Source organism: Marmota flaviventris, chromosome 13 (assembly GCF_047511675.1).
Source record: "Marmota flaviventris isolate mMarFla1 chromosome 13, mMarFla1.hap1, whole genome shotgun sequence".
Lineage (NCBI taxonomy): Eukaryota > Metazoa > Chordata > Mammalia > Rodentia > Sciuridae > Marmota > Marmota flaviventris.
The window spans coordinates 83539974-83559187 of record NC_092510.1 but is presented as its reverse complement, the minus strand read 5'-3'; the positions used below and the strand labels follow the sequence as shown (position 1 = coordinate 83559187).

General features: G+C 37.1%; 1 protein-coding gene and 1 long non-coding RNA gene across 4 annotated transcripts in view; one reads left to right on the top strand and one right to left on the bottom strand.

Moving 5' to 3' along the window:
* The window catches only part of Hsdl2 (hydroxysteroid dehydrogenase like 2), a 67325-nt gene extending 60602 nt beyond the window's left edge, over positions 1–6723 (bottom strand). For 2 of the 3 annotated variants that reach the window (XM_071600841.1, XM_027943039.3), the window contains exon 1: positions 6608–6723. In XM_071600841.1, the coding sequence (XP_071456942.1) occupies positions 6608–6624 (17 nt within the window). In that variant the 5' untranslated portion in view covers positions 6625–6723. Of the gene's footprint in view, positions 1–4452; positions 4525–6607 lie in introns of all 3 variants that reach the window. The other variant, XM_071600842.1, reaches the window with a different exon arrangement.
* Positions 6724–6886: 163 nt separating this feature from the next.
* LOC139701621 (uncharacterized) lies at positions 6887–10355 on the top strand. Its single transcript, XR_011704151.1, has 2 exons — positions 6887–6951; positions 7175–10355. It is a non-coding gene; the product is annotated as an uncharacterized lncRNA (long non-coding RNA).
* The last annotated feature ends 8859 nt before the right edge of the window (positions 10356–19214 follow it).

The following is a 19214-nucleotide window of genomic DNA, read 5'->3' as shown; positions in this document are numbered from 1 at the left end:
TTGTAGCTCAGTGGTAGAGCACTTGCCTAGCTTGTATGAGGCACTGGGTTCAATCCTCAGCACCACATAAAAATAAATAAACAAAATAAAGGTACAAAAAAAAAAAAAAGACTAAGACCATTTTTAATTATTTATTATAAAAATAGTACAATCAGTTTATTTCCTGAACAATTATCAAAAGTTTGAAAGCAATTATCAGAAAACAAATCCCAAAGGTCATATAATTTCACATAAGAATACTTTAGGGGCTGGGGTTGTGGCTCAGCGGTGGAGCGCTCACCTAGCATGTTCGAGGACCTGGGTTCAGTCCTCAGCACCACATAAGAAATAAAATAAAATAAAGGTATTGTGTCCATCTACAACTAAAAAATAAATGTTAAAAAAATAATACTTTAGTATTTACTTTTCTGATAAACACTTTTGATATAACATGATTATTATGCTTATGAAAATAAGTAATCCCTCAATACCATCCAGTATCTGTCCATATTTAAACTTTTATAATGTTCTCAATAATGTCTTTTTACAGTTGGTCTGATCAAATCAGGATCCATTAAGGCTCTCACATTGCATTTGTCATATCTTATAAATCTCAATCTGTACTAGTTCCCCTTCCATCCTATAAACCATTATTTGATGAAAGATATAGATCATTTGTTTTATAGTAGAGTCCCTACTCAGGATTTTGAATTTTATACTTTTATAAATGTACTATATTTCTATATTTCTTACAGATTTTTGTTATGTATAGAAATCTAAATTATTTTTCTTCATTGACTTTTAGATCCTAAAATAGTAAAATTCTTATTAATTCTGATAATTTAGTTATACATTATTTTAGTTTTCTATGTAGGATGATATCATCTACAAATAATGGCAACAATGTTTATTTCATTGCAATCCATATACTTCTTACTTTTTTAAATATTTATTTTTTAGTTATAGATGGTCACAATATCTTTATTTTATTTTTATGTGGTGCTGAGGATTGAACCCAGTGCCTCACACATGGTAGGCGAGCGCTCTACCCATAAGCCACAACCCCAGTCCATATACGTCTTCTTTATGTCTTATTACTTCAATTAGAAGTTTCCAGATGGAAAGTCTGAGATGCAAGAAGATATGAAAACCAAAGATATGGTAAATAAGTATAGAATCTAAAGATTTTAATAATAAAATAATGATTGTAAGGTTAAAAAAGACAAAATTAAAATATATTGTTGAGAGTATATGCTTAGTATGCATAAGACCCTGGGTTCAATGCCCAGTACAGTCCAAAAATCAAAAGCCTAAGATAAACACTTGAGATCTAAGAATCCCAGGCCTTGATAGTTTCAGTAATAAGAACATGATGCTGACAGAAATGACTGTAAAAGAAAAAGGACAATGGCCCTGTGGGCCAAGTTGGAAACTACAAAAAGAATTTCTAGGATCTCTCACTCCTATCAAAGGGAAGAGGAGTAAGAATCCTATCCATTCTTCTGTTAAGGAGTCAGAGCAAGGAGAGAGAGGTATGTAGCATAAGATACAATAGTCTTCCAATAACTATGCCAATGCCAGTAATAAGTCTACTAAGCAGAATTCAAGATTTCTTTGCGCATCTTTTTGCCTTTAGCTCAAATCCCTCTAAAATGTAAAGACAGATCATACATCAAAAATTATGAGAATTGGGGCTGGGGTTGTGGCTCAGCGGTAGAGTACTTAGCTAGCATGTGCAAGGCCCTGGGTTTGATCCTTAGCACCATATAAAAATAAATAAATAAAATAAAGATATTGTGTCTAACAACAACTAAAAAATAATATTTTTAAAAAAAATTATAAGAATTTGTTCTTTTCCTTGTATGTATATGTGTTAAGTTTGATATGTAGCTAAGTTTGTTTATTTTTTAATTCAATTTTAGTTTTTCTGTCCCCTCATCTTTGATAAGGGATATTGTAAAATATGTACATGGTTTAAAAGTCAAAATCTTGTACTAGAGGGAAAGGGAGGGAGAAAGGGAATTGCATGGAAAATGGAAGGAGACCCTCATCTTTATACAGAATACATATATGACAATGTGAGGAAAAAAAAGTGTTGTCACATTAGATTGGGCAGAGAAAAGTGATGGGAGGAGAGGGGAGGGGAAGGGGGGGATGGAAGGACAGCAGAATAAAATAGAAATTGTTATTGCTGTATGTATATACGTAACTGCATGACCAATGTGATTCTGCAACCTGTACACTCAGAAAAATGAGAAATTATATCCCATCTGATTCAAATGTATGATATGTCAAGATCATTGTACTGTCATGTGTAACTAATTAAAACAAATTAAAAAATTATTTTAAAAAATCTTATACTAATATACACTCAAAGAAGTCTGGAGGTTACATGCTTCACTGATTTCTGGTTGATCCTTTCTGTATTTATTTTTCCAGAAATATGCAAACAGACACAAACACAATATATATATATATATATATATATATATATATATATATATATATATATATATGACATATATATATATATATGACATTTTACATCTGCATATGTAATATTCTCTTTTCCATATATAAAAAGTAGTATACACAGATTATTAAATTGATTTAATGTAAATATTCACATGAAAATATCCCAACTATTGCTTTAAAAGGCCCATCCCTTTGCCCAGGATAGAGCTGGACTGCTTCCCACTAGGATAAAGGGCTTCTCCTCCTCACCCAGAGCCAGATGGCACTGGAAGCAAGAAAGTCAAAGACAGCTAGACTGGTACTACAGGAAGGATCTCCTCCAGCTCCAAAGCATTAGAACCAGAATGTTAATGACAAGAGCACCTCAGAGAAAAGAGTCCACATTTCTCAAATACCATCAGTAGGTAGCTAAAACTTGCAAATGTAGAGATAACCTACATCTCAACTTACTAAAATTCTCTGACATCTGAAAATCAGGATAAATGTGAAGAAATTTTTAACCATTTTTAAAAAGGAAAATGATTTGTTTGGTTTTGTTTTTGTTTTTAATTTTACACACACACACACACACACACACACACACACACACATTTAGTTATCAGTGGACCTTTATTTTATTAATTTATTTATATGTGGTGTTGAGAATCAAACCCAGTACCTCACATGTGCTAGGCAAGTGCTATATCACTGAGCCACAACCCCAGCCCCTTGATTTTGGTTTTGAGACAGGGTCTTGCTATGTTGCCCAGGCTTGTCTCAAACTCTTAGGCTCAAGTGACCTCCTGCCTCAGCTTATCAAATAGCTGGGACTATGACCATGCACACCACACCCAGAAAAAAAAAAGTTTTTAATTAAAAAAAAAAAAAACTATTCAAACTATTCTAAAGTTCATTTGAAAAAATAAAGACCCAAGAATAATCAGGAAATTTTTGAAAAAAAATATTTCCAAATGAGGCAAGATCTAGCTTTTCTCAATATTAACATATTTTATAAAACTAGAGTAATTAAGTGGTTTGATACCATTGCATGAACAGAAAGACCACTATAACAGAACATAAAGTCCAGAAATAGATCCCTATACATACAAGAATTTCACATGTGATAGTAGTAGAATTTCTGACATAAGGAAAAGGATTAACTATTAGGTCAAAGCTGCTGAAACAAATGGAGGGCTATCAGAACCAAAATGAAGTGGACTTCCTCCGTGCCAAAATTAATCTCAAATGGATGAAAAACTCTGAACATGGGAAGCCATCCTACTTTCCTGACTGTAAGTTCCAGTTTTTAGGTGCTAGAAGGACTTTTCCACTCTTGAATTCATAAATTCAACTTGAACATTCCTTCTTCAGCAACTCCTCCAGTTCTAATAAAACAGTCTTACTTTTTAAAAATCTGAATGCAAAATATACACATATAAATGCTATAAAATGTAAAATATTTATAAAAATATAAAAATAAGGTTGGGGAGTAGCTCAGGGATAGAGCACTTGCCTAGCATATATGAAGCCTTAGATTTGATCCCTTTCAAACACACACAAAAAAATTTTTTTAAAGTAGAAAACCAGGGGCTGGGGTTGTGGCTAAGTGGTAGCATACTTGCCTAGCATGCCTGAGGCACTGGGTTTGATTTTCAGCACCACATACAAATAAAATAAAGGTCCATCGACAACTAAAAAATACTTTTAAAAAAAGTAGAGAACCATAAAAATACTATAACAATAATTTAAAGTATGTGTGTGTGTGTGTGTGTGTGTGTATAAGCATGGTGTACCATCATCCCTAAAGAAAAGAGAGACAATAAAGCATCTTGTTGCTGAATGCCCCCTTTCTGTCCAAAAAATTTAGGGAACAATGACAGTAAACCTGAGCCAGAAAGTCCAAATACATCATATATCTTGTAAGACACTGGTTTTCTCTTATGCACACTAGAAATTCAAATTGAACATTTACTAGTATTATATGAAGAAAGTGTTATATGTAGAAAGCTAGTTTCTTACATGTTCACCAGAACAGTTGCTCCTTGATATGCTGGTCATGTATGCAAGCTAATGCTGATGATATCACTGCTTCTGCAACCAAACATACAAAACAAAACCTCTCTAAGTGGGAATGGGTGCCAAACTAAGAACACTGGAAAAGATATGTGTCATCTGTCCAGCTGGCTGCCACTGAGGGAAAGTAGACACTGCTTGCAAAGCACTGCGAAGGACAGAAGAGCTACCAGTTCAGTCTGTTGTCACTGAACTCTTGGAGCAGTCACTGATCACTCGTAAGCTTTCCCCAATAAATCACGTCTTGGACGCTGTCTCTGTGCAGTTTCTTTGGCCTGGCACAACTGGGCTGTGGATGTGACACATGGCCTTTGAGCTTGTTCCAAAAACACAAAAGCCTTAAAAGATTAATAGTTCTGACTTCATAAAAACACATTTCTTCATGTTAAACAAATAACATAATCAAACCTAAGACACAATTTTAAAAAACTGAGAAAGTATTTGTAACACATATGATAAAGAATAAAATTTTAAAATATGCAAGCTCTCAAAGATCAATCAAAAATCTCACTGGGCAAGCCAGTCATTAAAAAGATACACAGTTGGCTTTAAACCACGGCTTCTCAACCTCTGCACTATTGACATTTTGGACTAGATAATGTTTTGTTTTAGAACTGTCTGTGCACTGTAAGATGTTTATCTGCAGCTAGTTGACTCCACTCACTAGATGCCATTAGAATCTCCCCACAATTATGACAATCAAAAATCTCAGATATTACCAAATAGCCTCTGGGAGTCAAAAAGCTCCATGGTTTATATTTATAAGGAGATCCTCATCCTCACTAGTGATGAAACAAATACAAAATTGAAGTATCATGAGGAGCCATTTTTTTCTCTAATTAGATTTTCATTATCAAATATTTTGTTCTGACCAAATTCAACAGGTTGGATTAGAAAACATCATTCATCATTTGGGTATGCAACCCTTTTGGAGGCAAATATCTATGCTTCTTGTAACAATGATCAAAATTGATTCCACAATTTCGCCTCCAGGAATTTATCCTAGAGATATGCTCAAAAACACACACACTCACTGTGCAAACAGAATTCAGGGTAAATCATGGAAGCAAAGATGGAATAACAACAACAACAAAAAAAAAAACGCGCAAAGGATCTGGTATCCAAAAAATAGGGCACAAGTTAACTAAATAAAGGTAAAACTATGTAATACATTATGCAATCATTAAAAAGAGGAGGAAGACCTGCAGGTACTTTAAAAATGTCTATATATCCCAAGGCATGTTAAGTAAAAGAAGCAAAGCCAAAATGGAGTTTGCTACTATTTTTTCAAATAAGTGTCCCTGTTTGGATGGTATACAAAATAGTTTATAAACCCCTATAATGGAAAGATCAGAAACTAACAGAGACGATTTAAAAGATTCTTCTTTACTTCACACCTTTTTGAACTATTACAGCCTTTTGGCTATGTACCTGTTTCAAGATAATACAGAATGTATCGGTTGTCATTCAGCTGGAAGTAATCAGACTGCACAGAAACAAAGTAGAATGGTATTTGCCAGGGGCTTCAGGGAAAAGGAAAACTGGGAGGCACTGTTTAATGAGCACAGTTTTTGTTTTTGAGAGATGAAAAGTTCTGGAGATCAGTTGCACAACAAGGTGAACATACCTAACACTACCAAACGGTACACTTAAAATGGCAAATTTTGTTATACGTTATCTCGCTTAAAACTTTGAAAAAAAATCACTGCCAAAAGATATTTAAAGATCATTTAAGCATCCCAATCATCTTATAACTCTAAAATAAAATGTTCCGAACAAGTGGAAACACCAAGGTCACTAGCTTGTTCCAGTGACCTTTCACCTAGAATTTTCAGGCATTCGGCTAGTCCCACGTAACTGCTTCTAAACCCAAGGTAGGGTTAAGTAGTGGGAAAACCACTCAAGACTCTTTACCTGAGGAAGAGGATTTTACACGGAGGCCCCCTGTAGTACACAACTTGGGGTTACTTTCCACGCACTACTGCAGGTCCTAAGGACCCAACGCCCAGCACCTTCACTGGCCCAGGCGATTCGCAGCGACCCCACCGCGCCATGCACTCACCCAGCCCGATCTCTCCCCGCACTGTCCCCAGCCCCTTACCCGGTGTTGGGTAACATGACTTCCGCAGACCTGATGAGGTGGCGGCAGCTGCTAGCCGGGAGCACTAGGCGCAACTTCAATGCGCATTGAGCTCCTCAACGGCCCCGCCCCCGAGGCCCCGCCCCCGAGGCCCGCAGGGGATGGGCGCTCGAAGAAGGCGGAGATCGCTGAGTGCGCCTGCGCACGCAGGGGGCCGCCGGAGCTCCGCGTTTGTGCCTGTCCCGCGCTCAGCCAGGGCCCTGGAAACCGGCTCTCTGCGCAAGCGCCTTGAGAGGCACCTCCGCCCCGCCCCTCTCCCGGGGTTCTACGGGACAATGGACCTCTGCCCGCGTCTGCCGTATGGGGTGCGTCAGTAGCTACTCACGTCCTTGCTGGAGCCTGGGGTTTTTTCTAGAGCCAGTTTCGGGCCAGGCGAGTGACTGGTCGGCTGGGGACCCTGAGCTCTAGGGACTACCTGGGGTGCTTTGGCTCTCGACCTTTCAGTTCCACCTTTTCTCTCCACCCCATCCTCCCGGCCCGCCGCGGTCTCGGATGCCCCCTTTAGCAATGCTTTCTTTCGGTCGGCAGAAATGCACTTTGGGGCAGAAGCCAGCAAGCGTCGCCTTTCCACTCGCCCACCCAGTGTGGATAAAGCCTTCCTGATCTCACTCGTCTGTGGATAGCCTGTGGTGAGAGGGCAGTTTCTGGAACAGAGATCTCTTCAGAAGTCGCGCTAAAGAATTCATACTAAATCTCTGCAGCAAAAGCCAAATTTGGAGAAGGAAAGTTTTCCTCCTAGAATAAGGTCAATTCTGGGATTCGGTTTTCCTTTGGGAAGTTAAGCCTGGAAGTAACTCAGCCACCCTAAGTGAACCAAAGGCCATGGCATATTTGAAATGAAGAAATTGTTTTGTATTTTGTAGGGGTAGACAGAACGCTAAGGAGATTGATATAGGACGCCTACTTAAGGAAGCTATCTCGCTATGGGGTATGTAACTGCCCCGTGTATTGTAGGCCTGTAATGGCTCTGTTTACTCACGTATGTCACCTGCCCAACCTGTCAGTCTCTTATAGGTATTTCAACTTGTGATCCATTATATGGTTCTTCGAGACTTGAGGAATTTACTTATTCAGCAAATATTAGCCCCTACCATGCACAGGTCACTTGAGATACAGGACAAGATCTCCGTGTATATGTGGGAGGAGATCTATCCTAAAAGTGTCTTAGAGAGAGAGAGTTATAAAGACGGTTGAAAAGATGAACTGTCCACTAACTCTTGGGAGCTTTTGCTGAAGGGTATGTATAGAATGGCATCTCTTGCATAACGTCTAAAAAACTCCCTCCTTTTTGAAAGCACGTATGTCCTTGGTCTTTTAGATTCCACTTCCTTGAGTGGTGTGCTTCTATTTCCATTTGTTAAATAAAAGGAGAGTTCAGCTAAGTGGCAAAACTAAAAACCTTAGCCAACTTTTCATTCATAATGTTGCTCTTTTGTGAAACTGAACACCTGTACTTATGCTGTTTTTTATACTTTTGTAGAAGATAAATTTATTCCTAAATTATTAGAGGTAGTTTAAATTTAATCCATTGTATTCAATATTTTGCCTAGTGTTAAAGTATGATTTTGAGTTATCTATGAGCTCCTACACTATTACATTGATAAACCTAGTATTTGATTAATATTAGAGGAGGTAGGTGGGATTGAGGAAGAGGAGGACTTGTGAACATTATTAGATCTGGTTTTAAAAGATGAATGATTTTGGCTTAGAATGAACAATGTAGAAAGTGTTCTGGCTACAATGTGAAGAATAGTTTGGGAATAGATGGCATAGAAGCTCATAATAATGTAATAAGAAAAGTGAAAGGTAACCTGACCTAAAGCAGTAAGAGTGGAAATGGAAAGAGAGGCTTAAGAACCGACCTGATTTAACTAATGATTGGATGTGGTGTCAAAACATGACTGCTGGATTTCTAGTGTAAACTCCTGGGAGGACAGTGGTACCACAACCAAGATTGGGGATACTGGAGCAGAAATCCTGCAGCAGACCACTATTGTGCTTTCATCCACAGGAAACATTTAGCTATGTTAATCTTGCAGTGACATATAGTCATGAGATTGAGTCAATAAGATGTCAGCAGAAGTGAGTTAAGCAATGTCTATTGCTTGCCTCAGCTTTCCATCCTCCTTCCTGTAGGTTGGGACATAGATATGGACTTCAGTCAGTCTTCATGCAAATGAAGACAAAACCCTAAGACAGTGCTCCTCAAACTTTACCATAAATCAGAATCACACTGTGGGGGGCTGGGGTTGTGGTTCAGTGTAGCACTCTTGCCTCACACATGTGAGGCACTGGGTTTGATCCTCAGCACCACATAAAAATAAATAAATAAAGGTATTGTGTCCATCTATAACTAAAAAAAAAAAAATTAAAAAAACACACTGTGCACAAGAAGGTAGTTTCTTGAAAAATTAAAAATAGCTAGACACAGGAAAATGTGCCTGTAATCTCAAAGACTCAGGAGGCTGAGTTAGGAGGATCACAAGTTCGAGATTAATCTTCCCAACTTAGCAAAACCAAAGAAAATGTAAAAGAAAAATCACCACATGATCCTGCACTTCCTCTTCTGTGCATAGACCCCAAGGAAAAACCAAAGAGAGATTTGCATACCCATTTTTGTAGCAGCATTCTTCAAAATAGATTACAAGTGTCCCTTGAATGAATGCATAAACTAAATGTGGAATATCCAATGTAATATTAACTCACCCTTAAAGAAAATCGTGGCTTATGTGACAACATGGATAAACCTTGAAAACATGTAAAGTTAAATAAGCCATAAAGGGCAAATACTAAATACTTCGATTTGTATGAGGGATATACAGTAGTCAAATTCAAAGAGACAGAAAGTAGAAAGGTGGTTTTGTCTGGAGCCAGTAGGAGGGGGCATGACAGAGTTTCAGTTTTAGAAGATGAAAAACGTTTTGGAGACAGATGGAGATGGATGTGTAATTGTTGTACGCAGTGTGAGTGTACTTACTGCCACTGACCTGTATACTTAAGAAATGGTAGAGTGCTTGCCTAGCATGCACAAGACCCTGGCTTCCATCCCTGCACTACCAAAAAAAAAAAAAAAAAAGTTAACGATGGTAAATTTTGCCATTATTTTTTCAAAATAAAAAAAAAATGCTGGCATATTGGTATATTCCTGTAATTTCAGCTACTTGGGAGGCTGAGGTAGTACAATTAACCAGCCTAGGCAATTTAGAGAGACCCTGTCTCAAAATGAAAATTTAAAACAAGGACTGTGGATGGCGCTGGAGTCATAGCACAGTGTTAGAGCACTTGCCTAGCATGTGTGAGGTACTGGGTTAGATTCTCAGCACCCCATATAAATAAGTAAAGATTCATTGAAAACTAAAAAAAAAAAAAAAAAAAAAAAGGACTGTGGATATACCTCAGGTGGAGATCACTTGCCTAACATGTACAAGTCTTAGGTTCATTGTCAAAGGAGTAAAAAAGGAAGTGCTGGTTTCAACTATGATGTTTCTGATTCAGTAGAACTGCAATATTTGCTGAAAATTTGCTGTTGTTACTCATCCAGGGAAGATACTTTGAAAACAACTGCCTTAGGGTATGACAGAGAAACAATGTGGAAGGCACCTGGGTCCCTGCATGATCCTCAAAGGACAGAGTTGCCTTTTCAACCTGGACCATATACCAACCTCCATACCATTATGAGAGAAAGAAATAAACTGCATTTTTAAAATTATTGTATTGCTTTTTTATTGCCTCTAAACTTGTAATTTAATTAGTATAAACCCATTGCAATGGAAAATGACCATCTCAAACTCAACATATTCAGAATTGCTATCAGACACTCAAATGAAGATGTTGGTGAGCAACTTTTTTTTTATTAAAGCTGGAAATAATACATTTCATAGCCTTTACCTTATAGGTTTCAAAGATATGTGTATGAAAGTCACCAGCACATGTTCCCTTGATTGCCATAACACATTACACCACAAACTTGGTGGCTTAAAATAGCAGAAAGTTGCTGGGCATGGTGGCACATACCTGTAATCCCAGCAACTCAGGAGGCTAAGGCAGGAGGATTGTTAGTTCAAAGCCAGCCTCAGAAATTTAGCAAGGCCCTAAGCAACTTAATGAGACCCTGTCTCTAAATAAAAAATATGTAAAATAAGAAAGGGCTGGGCTGGTGATATAGCTCAGTTAGTAGAGCGCTTCTCTCACATGTACAAGGCTCTGGATTCAATCCCCACTACCACAAAAAAAAAAAAAAAAAAAAGGGCTGGGCATGTGGCTCAATGGTTAAGTGGCTCTTGGTTCAAGCCTGGATACCAAAACAAGAAAAAAAAAATAGTAGAAAGTTACTCTTTCACAGTTTTGGAGCCAAGAGTCTGAAATTAGTTTCACTGGGCTATAATCAAAGTGTCAGCAAGCCTGCAATCCTGACTGGAAGCTTTAGAAGAGAATCCATTTATTGCCTCTTCCAGTTTCTACTGGCTTGGTGACTACCAGCATTGTTTGGCTTCTGACTGCATCACACCAACATTCAAGGCCTACATCTTCAAATCTCTCTGTTCCATCTACACATTGCCTTCTGTGTGTGTCAGATTTCCCTCTTTTCCCCTTAATAGTATATCTGTAATGGCATTTGGAGCCCAGCCAGAATACAATGTAGGAAAATCTCCCAATCTAAGAATCTTTACTCACATGTGCAAAGATCCTTTTTCTAAATAAGGTAACATTATCAGGTTCCAGAAACTAGGACCTGAAAAGAAGTTGGAAAAGAAAAAAAAAAAAACATTCAATGAAGAAAGAATGATTTGAAAACTAGTTTTGAGGGCCGGGGATGTGGCTTAAGCGGTAGCGTGCTAGCCTGGCATGCATGCGGCCCGGGTTCAGTCCTCAGCACCACATACAAAAACAAAGATATTGTGTCTGTCGAAAACTAAAAAATAAATATTAAAAAAAAAAAGAAAACTAGTTTTGAATGCCAAATAAGTCTCACTGATTTCACTCCATATCTGCTTGATAAAACCAACTCAAAATACTCCATATTTCCTTGATGGGCTATTTGCTGCAACACACTCTCCCATACCAATTTCTTTCCTTTAAATGTTGGTTATACATAACAGTAATTTAATCTGACTAGTTTAAACCAAATTAAAGGGGGAAGGTAAAGGGGAACTTACTAGGAGAATTCTGAGTTGGCTTATATAATTAAAGGAGTTTAATGACTAACCCTAATAGTGGGAACCAGAGTAATTCCAAGAACCTATCTTCTCTGTGTATCTATTCAGTTTCAAATACTAACAAAAACACTAGTAAAATGTTTCAACCTGCAAATCAGCCATGACCAGGGATAAAAGTAGACATGAACAACTGGGAAGTAATGAAACATTGCCTGCCTACCAAACACAGGTCATCTCAGTTGTGTAAATGTAGAGTTAACATATTGGCATTCATGATTCAGGGAAGAAAGGGTTGGTAGGATTTTTCATTTGGAGGGCTTAATTAAGGCTTCTCTCCTTGCTATGTAATATTCTAGGCAGGTCGAACAACTATATGCATAAAGAACCTAGGGACCTGGAGGTAGGGAAGGGATCAATGTCCGACCCATTTTCCTTGAGATCTGAGGTTAGAAAAAGGAATTTTGGAGAGGTTCTGACAAATGATCAGGGGCAGAAAGAATAATAAGCCCCCGAATTAAAATTAACTTGAATACATGAGACACCTAGGCTTAGGCTCAGGGCTCTATACAGAGGCCTAACAATATGAAGAGGTATGTTCTATGGCAGAGTTATTCATAATAACCAAAAGGTGGAAATAACCCAAATGTCTGTCAACTGATGAATACATAAACAAAATATGGCATATGTAATAAATGGGATGTTATTCCTCCATAAAAGGGAATGAAGTACTGATAAGTACAATGTGGATGAAACTCAAAAACTTGCACTAAGTGAAAGGAGGCAGAAACCAAAGATCACATAGTGTATGATTTCATTTAAATGAAATGTCATAATAGACAAGTCTTTAGGGATAGAAAGCAGATTGGTGGTTGCCATAGGCTGAGTGGAAGTGAGAAATAGGGAGTAACTGCTTTACATCAACCCTTTTGGGATAATGAAAATATTTTAGAACTAGATATCGGTCATAGTTGCACAACAGTGAATGTGCTCAGTGTTCTGATTTGTTCACTTTAAAATGGTGAATTTCACCTCGAAAAAAGTGCTAGAAAAATATTCATGGAGGAAGGCTAACTTTGAACAGAATGTGGCTGGTAATAAATAGGAAGTTCTTCAAGACCCAGCCACCTTTGTATACTTATGTTTTGGAAAGCAGTGACTAAGCAATGAAGAATGAAGTGTAAACTAAGAAATGAAATATATTAGTGGGGGCTGGAGTTGTGTCTCAGTGGTAGAGCACTTGCCTTGCAAGTGTGAGGCACTGGGTTTGATCTTAGCACCACCCCTTTATTTAAAGAGGGCTGGGGTTGTGGCTCAGCTGTAGAGTACTTGCCTAGCACATGCAAGGCCTTGGGTTTGATCCTCAGCACCACATAAAAATAAATAAAGGTATTATTGTGTCCAACTGCAACTAAAAAATAAATATTAAAAAAAAACCCAAAGGCATTGAGTTCATACACAACTAAAAAAAATATTTTTTAAAAAATGAAGTATAACTTTGGTAACTAGTTTGGGGAACTAGTGGGTGAAAACTCAAACTATTAAAAGTTTCTCAAGTTCTCATTCTCCTTGGATTTTGGAAGCAGAACTGATTGATGAATTGTGGAATCCATCAAAGTTTTAGAAAAATTTGTGGAGGAAAGTACTATGTTTGTTTTGCATTCCCCAAGGTAATAGCTTTATGTCTTTTCATGTCAAATACCCTCTATCTGCTTCTGCTCTTTTATTAGCTGATTGGATAGAGTTTTTATTGAGGTAGAATCAACCAGATGCATTTTGAGTTCAGGTGAAAAATTCAACTGCAGTGAGCAGGAGCAACCCAATATTTAGGAAATATGGCCACAAGTAATAGGTCAAAGGCATAAAATGAGGCAGTCGAGTAGCAGTAGACAACATGTTAGAATCCATGTGATAGGAGTGTCAATTGCGGAGTTTAAGGAGAATGCCGTCTTTCAGAGGAGACTTGTATAAGCAGATCAGGTGCTATTCTAAAAGTGGGTGGGCAAAACAAGGATATCCACTTTGGTCACTTAGATTTAACATTATTGGGTGCTCTAGCCAGGTCAATTAAGCAAGGAAAAGAAAAGCATCCAGACAGGAAAGGAAGAAATAAAACTATATTTGCAGATGACATGGTCTTGTTTTACATAATCCCAAAGAACACACACACACATGGATTAGAGCCAATAAGTGAGTTCATTTGGGTCATAGAATATGGAATATTAAAATTCAGTCTTGTTTCTGTACACTATTAATAAATAATCCAGAAAGAAAATAATTTCATTTACAATAGCACCTAAAAGAATAAAATACTTAGGAATAAACTTAACCAAAGAAGTGTAAAACTTGTACATCTAAAACTACAAGACATTGCTGAAAGAAACTAAAGAAGACCTAAACATTTTATGTCCATGGATTAGAAGACAATATCGTAAAGATTACAATACTCTTAAAAGCAATCTTTGGGGGCTGGGGATGTGGCTCAAGCGGTAGCACGCTCGCCTGGCATGCGTGCAGCCTGGGTTAGATCCTCAGCTCCACATACAAATAAAGATGTTGTGTGCCAGGTTTCTGTTCTCGCGACTAAAAGGCTGAGGGGTCACTCTAGTTAAACTGGGCTAACTGGGCTGCAGGAAATAACCACACAAGAGACACAAATATCTTTTTCTTTGGGGTTGCTGTGACGGCTCCTCTGACCTTAAGGGTCCGCAGAACGAGAGCGAGAGCACACGCTGACCCCTTTTATTGAGGAGAAGCTATTCAAATGAGGCAAGGGGTCAGGTTTCAGGGGGCTGAGTCTATCTTTATGATGTCCACTGTCAGCAGGTTGACTGACACCTGGGTAGGCCACACCCAAGGGCACAGTAAGAGGAGGGGACACACACAAGGCACTTCCATGGAAGATTCTATCCTAAACAGGGCAAGGGGTTATATTACAAAGGAACAGGTGAGCATAGCTTCACCCATGGGGCTGTAGCAAGACACACCCATTTCTGTGACTGAGCGCCTCAGCACCCAGCTGGGGAGTGTAACTCAGTCACCCATAAGGTTGGCCTCCCACATATTCCCCCTTTCTTAATATAAAAAAAAAAGAACGTGGGAAATTTTCTTTCAGTCACTTGGCTCTTGGTCCAAGGTCATCACAATCTGCTATTGAAACACAAAAAGAATTAGTAGAAAACATATTATCTTCATAACAGTCAACACAATAATCTGGATTATTATTACCTTGCCAAACACTCATCAGAAGATTTTTAATCTTTTCCCAATTTTATTGGGACGCATTGTTTTTGGCCATAGTAACAGACATTTTCATTGCCATGGCATTTAGGCCTCTCCATAAACCATAGAGCAAGGGGCTCACGCACATTATTCATTACATTGTCTTCTAGAACATCATTACTTAGTTCTCATCCTTCCATCAGCACTTATCTGACCATGAAGGAAGTTGGATGTAATTTAAGTCAAACATTAAGAAAATCTATATATTGTAAGTTTTAAGGCATAGCCACAAAGGCCAAAATTGAATAAGCAAGGAATAATATTTAAAGTAGTTACTTTAGGGATTATGGGATCAGCAGTTTGGCTAGGTCTGGTTAATAGATATACACATGTTTCAAAGACTGAATATTAACTTCAGCATATTATAGTTCTGAAATATTAGCTGGCAATAATTAATGAGGCAATAAGTTGTATTTTTACAGGCTACAGGATATTTATCATTTTTTCTCCTCACTCTCATATTTAAGGAGTTAATTAGGTCTGTCAGTAATACAAATACCCTTGGAAAAATTTATTTTAATATCTTTCCAACAATTGTCCATAAAGGTAAATGTAGTCTTAGTCACTAAAGTCCAGCAAAATTGGCTGGCTTGGGTTTTTTATTTGCTGTCTAGCATAAGTTTCTGTCACTGGTGTGGTCAATTTGTTGCTCCGCTATTTGGCTACCTCAGTCCCGGGAGCTGGTGATAACTGGCTGGTGACAAACCTCAAGTCAATGTCCAGTAGCTCAGTTTCTATTTGGAATGTACACAACTATTATAGGGTTTGAGTGGGGCGTGCCTGCCAATCTACATAAGCAAGATAATATCCATAAGCCAATCATCTTCTGCCTAATGTAACCATACTGCGAGGAAACTCTATATGCTCCTAGCTGTTAGTTGCAACTGAAGGCTATTCTAACATTTTCTCCTCTTCTATTAAATTTATTGTCAAAGGAGAACCCTGATGAGAAAAGAAAGGAAAAGGAAAGGCATAGAAAAAAATGAGAACCAAGAAAGAGAAAAGCATCCAGACATGGCCCATTCCTGTAGCTGCATTTGTCTCCTGCTGTGTTGAGCAGGCAGTCACTGTTGACTAGGTCTCTGTCACTAGGGTTCTGATCTGAGCTGGATGTGGGGAGCAAAGCAGCCATGGGGCAGGAGACCTCTCTCAGAAGGGGAGAAGAATTAGGCCTTTGCACCAGTGGGGGGGTGAGGTTCTTTGCCTCACCTCTGTTGGCCCCCAAATTTTCTCCTGATGGCCCCTCTGCCACTGTGCCTGTCTTAGGTTGTCCCTCCCTTGAGGAATCTTACCCATCACTGGCTAACCAGCCATTCTCCGGGGCCAAACAGGGTGATGTGGAGTGTGCATGGCATCGTCCCCAAGAGGGCTCTCTGTCTCCTTGATAGATAATGCCCCCGTGGCCTCCACGCCAGCATTTACCCTAGGATCAGCAAACTCAGGTTTCTTCTCCATGGAGGGCCCAGCTCACAGCACTGGGCTGGTGGGGATGCGTTCAGGAAGGAAGGAGACAGGCCATAGACAGACAGTAATATAGTGACAAAGCTGAGAAAGACAGATGAAGAGGAGATCCCTCATACAAAACTGGCACTTAATTGGTGTTACTCACATCTGGTCCATAGCTGCTATCCATACGGATGTAGAACAATCCGTTATTTCAACACTGTCTTTTTCTCAAAAGATACTTCCAGACAGTCTGTTTACCATAGAATCAATATATAGGTATAACTGACCATTACAGTCAGGACAATTAATTTAGTTTCATGGGTGGACTTTCCAGTCCAGACTGCAAGACACATTAAAGGTGGATCTGGGAAATGGGTCCATACAAGTCTTTTTATAATTTTTATTTACCTGACAAGCTCGTGAAGCTGCATGGCTATAAACTCTGTAGCTGGAAATTGACCTTCCTGGGCCAGGTTTCTCAGACATTATCATGATGACTGGTTTAAACTCTCCTTTGATATCATATTTAATTTACTGAATCATGTTCAGTAACATTAAGACTCTCAATATTACAATTTAAGAAAAAACTTTTAAAGTATTTTGTAAAATCTAGTGTCTCTCTGGGATCCTGTATTCCCCCTTTTCCTTATTTAATAAAATTGAGTAAAGGCTTGGCATAAGTCATAGTATTATCAGTTTAAGTTATAGATAATAGTACAAGTATTTAAATGACTAAGAATAGATTTACCTTTTATTGATTATTAAAATTTTTTAATATAGACTAGTCGATCCATCCTAACAATTTAGAAAGAATCCTCAATCTTTTTGAGAGATTATCCTTTAAATAGGTATCTCTTAATTGCCTCTAAAAAATATGATTAAGGTTATTTTTTGTGTAGGGAGCAGTGTATAAATCTTACTGTATTTTTTATGGACAATAGATCTAGTCAGAGAACTTATACAATATCAATGAATTTTTTTTAAGTTTATAACCTTTATTGTTTAAAATTAATATATAACTTTAATTTGGAGAAAATTAGTCTTAATGAAATGTTTTTTTTATAATTATCTAACAAACAAAATATGTAAAAATTAGTATCTCAGTGTCTTAGAATTAATCAATTTTAGTCTCTAAGGACAATTGTTAAAATCGATATTTAAGTTAGTAGTTCAATATATTTAATGTTTGATCAACAATATGAATTTATTTACCAAAACTAATCTTTGTCTTAAACAGTAAGAATTATTAGGCAATAAGGATTTTACTTTAAAGAAATTAACTTACATTTTAATAGGTTGTTTATCATGTCAAAATATGGACAAAATCTTAGCTCACATTAGTATAGTTAAATTAGGAAATAACCTGAAATACCCTTAAATTAATTATAGTCAGTTTATATATATATATATAAATCTCTTTTTTAATCTTTCTAACTTTTTACAACATCTGTTTAGATAACAATATAAAAATCTTTTTTACTTAGGAAAATACTTTTATCATTGAAATATGAATATAAAGACCTTGTTTTACCCAAAGATGATTTCTTTCTTCTTTTTAGGATCCATGTGTGCTTTTTCTTTGTTGAAGCATCTTTTTCTTTTAGAAATTTTTTTTTTTTGGTTATACTTTGGAACAATTTCTGAAAACCTTAGAATCCATAAACAAATTATTATACTTTGATAAGAAATATCATTGAAAATATAGTTAAAATCCTTAGATATTTTGTAGACATAATTATAATTATTTATCATCTTATGAGTTTGAACAGTAACTTTGAGAATTAGAAACTACTTGAAGATTGTATTTTCACTTAAAAGCAAATTTATAGTAAACACAATTATCTCAAATAGCTGTAACTGAAAAGGCAGAGTATCTGATAAATGTAAATATAAGACATAAATTATGGGTTTTCTGTGGGAAGGAAAACAATTAGGCAAATATATATTAACTAATCAATTAGGCATGTGCTAATTATTTTATAGATTAACAGATATAGGTTATCTAAATATCTAAAAAATATATATTAAGAATAATAAGAACATAACTTATAATTGTATTAACTTTATGTAACCACGTGGTCTTAAAATATTTGGATCCATTTTAATTTATTTTTAACTAGGAGTGCACTCTTCTATGTGACATCACTTGATGTAACTGAAATAAGATCCTTGAGTATACATATTTATTTTTTATAGTTAGGAATGAGAATAAGGATTTTTTGGTCATCACAGGAACATTGCTGGCTTTGTTCCTGTGGCGAGCAAATGCATCCTCATAACCTCCAAAATTAAAAGTAAAATATAAAGAAGCATGTTTGATATCTCTCATCAATAGAACATTATTTAGTAACACAACTATAGAGAAAAGTCAGGTTATTTAACTCAGAACTAACTTAAATTTAGGACTGCAACATAGAAACCTGTGGAATTAAATTTTGTCTGAAAAAGATATCTTTTGTTAGCATTTACAGGTAGGCATTCTTAAAAATACAGGCTCTGAACAGCTCCGGTAGAAATCTGAAACACAGTAGTACAGGTTAGTGGCTGGAAGGCGGGACTAGAAGTCCCGTCTGAGTGACTGTGGAAGAACTAATCGGAAGCCCACGAAAGTGTGGGAGGTGGGACCTCTCTCTCAAAAAAAAAAAAAAAAAAAAAAAAACTCTTTGGATTCAACATATTCCCTATCA